At 46.2% G+C, this 7,441-nt stretch overlaps 1 protein-coding gene across 1 annotated transcript in view; it reads left to right on the top strand.

Annotated features, from left to right (window-relative positions):
• The first annotated feature begins 4,911 nt into the window (after positions 1-4,911).
• The window catches only part of LOC124711802 (fatty acid-binding protein, muscle-like), a 95,356-nt gene continuing 92,826 nt past the window's right edge, over positions 4,912-7,441 (top strand). The window contains exon 1 of the mRNA XM_047242024.1: positions 4,912-5,124. Coding sequence (XP_047097980.1) covers positions 5,040-5,124 — 85 coding nt within the window. The 5' untranslated portion in view covers positions 4,912-5,039. The remainder of the gene's footprint in view (positions 5,125-7,441) is intronic.

Below are 7,441 nucleotides of genomic sequence, written 5' to 3'. Positions count from 1 at the left end.
CGCAGTTCAGTCTATAACTGCACTTGTAAAATATTATTGTACAAAGTCAAGATCGACGTTCACCGCTGATGCTGAACTAAAGCTATTTAATTGTATTCCTGTCTACTAACTTTCTAATAATCTAAGGTGAACCAGATACATCCCGTCAAGTATAGTTTCTTGATCTTCACGTCAGCCTGCGAGATCAACGCGTGCAATCAATGGCTACACCTCGTGATCAGACTAAGAGTCAAATTGCGTGAGTCAGCCGGGTCACCCTTTTTCATCCTCATACATAACAGGATGTCCAATTGGGAACTATTTGTGTCACTCAAGGCGTGGTTCTCACTGAGATAATATGATATGCCATACGACACGTTGGATGAAGGTCACGAGACACGACGGTTATCCGTGCGACACTCGTGTTCACACAGGAGTTTTAGGACAAGCAGCGACACACACGAGGTAGTAATAGCCTCGAATGTGGCACGTCAACCACGACTTTCAAATATGTCTTATATTTCCTCGAGACTAGAACTTGGAATGGCTCCCTTCCGAGTTAAAAGTAATTGCTATGTGTTAGCTACATCTGCTATGCAGCACTGCGTGACCTAAAATGCTCCAAACACAAACTGAGCGGCGCCTACATTTTTCCTGCAAAATTTTAATATATGCGCATCGTTTCACTTACTTTCGAAGTATTACAATAACTGTGTTCAATAACGAAATGGAAACTAGTTAATTATCAAGCTATCATACAGACTACAAGATAAAAAAAAACAATTTTTTTTACTAAATAGTTTCCTCAAAATCGAATGAGAGAGATTGCATAGCGTAGAATGTTTTGTGCAAAAAGTAAAAGTTTTACTGATTGTGAGAAATCAGCTATAGGGAGGGATGTAGGTGATTATTTTGGTTTGTGGGGTGCTCAACGACGCAGTTGTCAGTGCCTGTGCAAATTCCCAATCTTTTTACTGTCCAGTTTCGCCATGTTCCCCGGTGATGACATGATAACATCCAGTCCCCAGGTGGAGAAAATCCCCAACCAAACCGGGATTCGAACCTGGGGCTCCATGATCCAGGGGTAGCGCCGGCCGGAGTGGCCGTGCGGTTCTAGGTGCTTCAGTTTGGAACCGCGTGACCGCTACTGTCGCAGGTTCGAATCTTGTCTCGGGCATGGATGTGTGTGATGTCCTTAGGTTAGTTAGGTTTACGTAGTTCTAAGGATTCAGATGTTAAGGTAGCAACACAAGCCACTTCGTTTTTATTTCTTTTTCTTTTAGTATCCAATGCTCTACCTTGCGGGGGAGACGGATGTAGCATCGCTTGACCTACATAAAACGTTTTTTTACGAGCCACATCAGATGTCTTTCCCTCCCTGTGCTTCATATGATACAGCTGCGTGGGTCAGCCAGCAGTCCGTGTTGCAGCGGGCGACACGGCAGAGAACCATACCAGTGTTGTGTTGCTGGCGTCCCAGTGTACATCGGTTAGGTTGCCTCCACTATGTTTCTTCGTTCCCCACTAAATCAGTTGCTTCTGTATCGTGTTGCGATTTGTATCTCATACGGTATCGCCTCATTGAAAACCATGCGTAAGATGGAAGTGTCTCACAGTCCTCGTTGTGTCAGCCCTTTCTGGAGATTAGCCGAAATTACATTGCACCTGAACGGTAGGTAGCTGGGCGCTCATAAGAAGTCTGTGTGTCCTATTCTGGAGGACACAGCTGTGACAATCAACACCTTTGTTCAAAGGTGGTTTGATACGTCTGGTAAATTTCCATCAAAGAATGGAACATATTTGTTGTTCCTTAATGGTCTGTAAACTTGATTATTCTAAGTATCGGCACACTGGACTCGCATTCGGAAGGACGACGGTTCAATCCCACGTCCGGCTATCCTGATTTAGGTTTTCCGTGATTTCCCTAAATCGCTCCAGGCAAATGCCGGGATGGTTCCTTTCAAAGGGCACGGCCGACTTCCTTCCCTAATCCGATGACACCGATGACCTCGCTGTCTGGTCTCCTCCTCCCCCCCCCAAAACAACCAACCAATCTAAGTATCGTACAAGGAATTTCAACAAAGTACAGTGTACAGTTCATTGTCGACAGCTCTCTGAATTGTTCAGAGTGTCGACTGCGACTGAAAGTGAGAAATCCTTCGTGGTGTTATTAAACATTTTCGTTTGAAGGGCTGCACTGCCGCACAAATCAAAACAGAACTGGATGAAGTTCACACGAACTCAACATCATCGTTGAAGACATTTTATTTTGGATTATTGAAGCACTGAAGACGAAGCGCGCTCCGGCCGTCCAGTTGACCTTACCACAAAGGAAACCACTGACAAAATCCATGACACGGTAATGCAAGAACGCCGAATAAAAATTTGTGAGATTTCTGAGACTGTAGGGATCTCAGCTGAGCGAGTGCATATAGGTGATACGCCGCACGGAGAACTTACTATGAGGAAGCTGTGAGCTGGGTGGGTGCGGCGATGGCTGACAGTCGACCAAAAGATCACGCGGCACAGCATTTCAGCAAATGTCTGGCGATGTTTAATCGTGTAAGTAGACTGTTTAGGATTTTATGTTGGTAACGCCACGTAGCGCTCTGTATAAAAATCACTGACTGTGCTGTGTATAGTCTGTGGCTGGTTGGAATTGTTGGAATATTGGCTATTGTAGTGTTGGGCAGTTGGATGTGAACAGCGCGTAGCGTTATGCAGTTGGAGGTGAGCCGCTTGCAGTGGTGGATGTGAAGAAAGAGATGCCAGAGTTTTGAGAGATTACTGTGTGAGCACGATCTGGACATGTGTCCGCCAGAAAAAGGAAATTTGTTAAGATGGATGTCACATATATATGACTTTTGAACATCATTAAGTTAAATACATTGTTTGTTCTCTATGAAAATCTTCCATTTGCTAACTATGCCTATCAGTAATTAGTGCCTTCAGTAATTAGAATCTTTTATTTAGCTGGCAGGATTGGCGCTCTCTGTATTGCAATAGTTCGAGTAACGAAGATTTTTGTAAGAGATTCATGAAAGGTATAGGTTATTGTTAGTCAGGGCCATTCTTTTTTAGGGATTATTGAAAGTCAGTTTGCGTTGCGCTAAAAATATTGTGGGGCAGTTTAGTGATGATCAGAATAAGTAAAGAGAGAAATGTCTGTTTACGTTCAGTTTTGCTCAGCTGTTTGAAAATCAAATAACGTAAGAGTTTTACTACCACAGTCAATTCATAATTTTTCTAAGGGGACGTTACAATCGCAATCCGCAAGACTTTTTTGCACCGACTTGTGACTGCTGATGAAACCTGAAACTGCCATTTCATAGTAGAGTTAAAATGGCGGGCAAAACAATGGACAGGGGCTGGTGAAAGCGCACCAAAGAAGGTAAAGACCACATTCTCAGCTGGTAAAGTGATGGCTAGGTTCTTTTTTTTTAATCCCGAGTAACAATCATCATAGATTACTTGAAAAGAAGAAGAACCATAACTGGGCCCTATTATGCTTCTTGTCGGATCGTTTGAAACTTGCGTTGGTTGAAAAAGGACCAAGGCTGGCACGTAAAAATGTGCTCTTTCACCACCCCACATATATATGAAAGATTGACGAAAGTACATGAAATCGGTTTGAATTGGTTCCTCAGCCACGCTGTCACAAGACTTAGCCCAAAGTGACTGCGCCGAGCGGGGTGGCGCAGTGGTTAGCACGCTGGACTCGCATTCGGTTCGAATGGTTCAAATGGCTCTGAGCACTATCGGACTTAACAGCTGAGGTCATCAGTCCCCTAGGACTTAGAACTACTTAAACCTAACTAACCTACGGACATCACACACATCCATGCCCGAGGCAGGATTCGAACCTGCGACCGTAGCGGTCGTACGGTTCCAGACTGAAGCGCCTAGAACCGCTTCGCCACACCGGCCGGCTGACTCGCATTCGGGAGGATGACGGTTCAGTCCCGCGTCCGGCCATCCTGATTTAGGTTTTCGGTGATTTCCCTAAATCAGGAAAATGCCGGGATGGTTCCTTTGAATCGGCACGGCCGACTTTCTCCTCCGTCCTTCCCCAATCCGATGAGATTGATGACCTCGCTATCTGGTCTGCTCCCCCACAACAACCGAACCCAACCCAACCCAAAGTGACTGCTTCCTGTTTCCTTACTTGACATTTTGGGTTGCTCGGAAGAAATTTTCATCAAATGAAGAGTATTTTCGAGAGTTCGACAGAAACAATTTTTCACATAGGATGAAAAAGCTGGAGGATCGCTGGACCAAGTGTGTATCCCGCAAAGAAAACTATGTAGAGAATTAAGGTGAGCTGTTTGCGAAACAAACATTTTTTCTTGCTGTTTTATCAGACTTGTGGGACTATCCTAGCAGGTTGTGTCTCGTATCTTCTGGAGGACACAGCGGTGACAACCAACACCCTTGTCTAATATGTCTTCCAGGACGTGTCTCATCTGTCTCCACTCATTACCTGCCATTATTACCACTCGCTGCCTTGTGTGGAGCTCCTTTATTAATCTTTAGTTCCTTGGATACACCGCTGCTAACCAGTTCGCGGACTGGAAAGCGCAACAGTGAAATTTGGCGTAGAACGGCGACACTGAAGACGCGAGCAGACGAAGACTGTGGCGCAGCATTGTGACTGCGTCAGTTCTGATGGAGCTGAAGGCCACTTTTTTGCGGTAGCTGATCCAGGATCTTGTTAGTTCCGGGAAGAGATGTGGCTGATGAAAGAGTGCGAATCGGCCAGAGATATGAATTAATGTGGATAAGGAGGACGAGATAAGCCAGGCGGGGACACTCGACTACCGCACATGCGGATTCTCGGGACCTCCTCAGGCCGTGGCCGGCGCGTGCGCACCAGCTCTGCGGCCGTAGCCGGTGGCTTCCCCTCCATTGCTACCGACGGCCTTCGCGGCTGTATATAGTCCCCTCCGCGCCGGCTGCCGCAACGTAAACAGCGTAGCGGGCGTGCAAATTCGCGCGTCCAGTGCACGAGCTGCGTCCGCAGTGTGCAACAGTCACGTTCTGGACCCAGGAGAGCCGGCGCCATGTCGCTGGAGGAGTGCGTGGGGCTGAGGTACAAGCTCGACAAGGCCGCCGACGACAACTTCGACGAGATCATGGGAGCACTCGGTAATTCTGTCATTCACTAACTAGTATCGCCACGGCCGTTACCAGCACTAAATTACGAGCGTAACTCCAAAAGAAATGCACACTACTTTCTTTTAAAAATCCATCTTCTATTCCATATGTTTGAAAGTTTTACAGTGTGTAGATACATCGTTTAGAAACAATATTTTCATTTCTCCACATTATTTCCATCCCTCTCAACTGCCTTACGCCATCTTGGAACCAGCGCTTGTATACCCGCACGGTAAAATTCTGGACCAACCTGTTGGATTTTTGGACAGCATGGTTGTGAAGAGAAGCAGCGGTTAGTATGATTAATCAGTAATTCGAAAACAGTCTTAATCGCATTTATTATTATTATTATTATTATTATTATACCGCCAACCAGCTTCAACCCGACGTAGGGGTCATCTGGGCGTTTACACCATTGGTCGACTGCTGGTGGTGTCACTCCTGTCTACAGGATAGTTTCCTGCCGTTATGTAAACAGGAGTGACACCACCAGCAGTGCCGGCCGGTGTGGCCGTGCGGTTCTAAGCGCTTCAGTCTGGAACCACGTGACCGCTGCGGTTGCAGGTTCGAATCCTGCCTCGGGCATGGATGTGTGTCATGTCCTTAAGTTAGTTAGGTTTAAGTAGTTCTAACTTCTAGGGGACTGATGACCACAGATGTTAAGTCCCATAGTGCCAGCCGGAGTGGCCGAGCGGTTCTAGGAGCTATAGTCTGGAGCCGCGCGACCGCTGCGGTCGCAGGTTCGAATCCTGCCTCGGGTATGGGCGTTTGTGATGTCCTTAGATTAGTTAGGTTTAAGTAGTTCGAAGTTCTAGGGGACTGGTGACCTCAGATGTTAAGTCCCATAGTGCTCAGAACCATTTGAACCAGCCATTTCTTAAGTCCCATTGTACTCAGAGCCATTTGAACCACCAGCAGTCGACCAATGGTGTAAACGCCCAGAAGACGACCCCTACGCCGGGTTGAAACCGGTTGGCGGTATAATAATAATAATAAATGCGATTAAGACTGTTTTGGAATTATTGATCAACCTGTTGGAGCCCCTGTTTGGCAGCGTGCACAAGGGAGTCATCGTCTTCAAACCTTGTTCCACCAAGAGAGTCTTTCAATTTCCCAAAGAGATGATAGTCACATGGATCCAGGTCAGGACTGTAAGGCGGGTGTTTCAGTGATCGCTTCCATGATTTTTTGACTGACATGTGGCCGTGCATTGTCGTGCAACAGCAAAACATCCTGCTTTTGCCGATGTGGTCGAACAGGACTCAGTCGAGCTTGAAGTTTCTTCAGTGTCGTCACATATGCATCAGAATTTATGGTGGTTCCACTTGGCATGATGTCCACAAGCAAGAGTCCTTCGGAATTGCAAACATCGTAGCCACAACTTTTCCAGCAGAAGGTGTGGTTTTGAATTTTTTTCTTGGGTGAATTTGCATGATGCCACTCCATTGATTGCCTCTTCGTCTCTGGTGAAAAATGATGGAGCCATGTTTCATCGCCTGTCACAATTCTTCCAAGAAATTCATCTCCACCATTCTTGTGCTGTTCCAAAAGTTCGCTGCATACCGTTTTTCTTGTTTCTTTGTGAGCCACTGTCAACATCCTGGGAACCCACCTGGCTCAAACCTTTTTTAACGCCAACACTTTCAGTATTCTGCAAACACTTCATTCCCCTATCCCAACGTAGCGTGACATTTCGTTCACTGTGATCCGTCTGTCAGCAGTCACCAATCCGTTAACTCTCTGCACATTGTCTGGAGTGTGTGCAGTACGAGGCCTGCCGCTGCGAGAACGATCCTCAATATTGCCGTGCCCGCTTTCATCACGTAACCTGCTTGCCCACCGACTAACTGTACTGCGATCGACAGCAGCATCTCCATACACCTTTTTCTACCTCTTGTGGATATTTCCCATTGTCTCGTTTTCACAGCACAGGAATTCTGTGACAGCATGTTGCTTCTGACCATCTTGAAGACATGCTGTGACGGCGCCACTCACGGGACCAGGTTGAACTAAGTTTGAAAACCAGCGAGAAGGATGTATCTACACACTGTACAACTTTCACACATGCAGAATGCAAACTGCATTTTTACAAAAATAGTGTGAATTTCTTTTGGAGTGGCCCTCGTAATGGGAGGAACGACTCAACAATGTGGTATAGATCACAAGGAGGTCCAAACGAGAGATCCCCTTGAAAAAAGTTGAAAAATTAGAATCTAAACCAGTTTCTGGAGCTTTCTGGATGCCTCAGACCATATACTCGTATTTTAATACCAGTTAAAACTCGTAAGTGTGCTAACTTAAACCTGCA

Source organism: Schistocerca piceifrons, chromosome 8 (assembly GCF_021461385.2).
Source record: "Schistocerca piceifrons isolate TAMUIC-IGC-003096 chromosome 8, iqSchPice1.1, whole genome shotgun sequence".
Lineage (NCBI taxonomy): Eukaryota > Metazoa > Arthropoda > Insecta > Orthoptera > Acrididae > Schistocerca > Schistocerca piceifrons.
The sequence above is the reverse complement of the archived record's forward strand: the minus strand, read 5'-3'. Positions and strand labels throughout refer to the sequence as shown.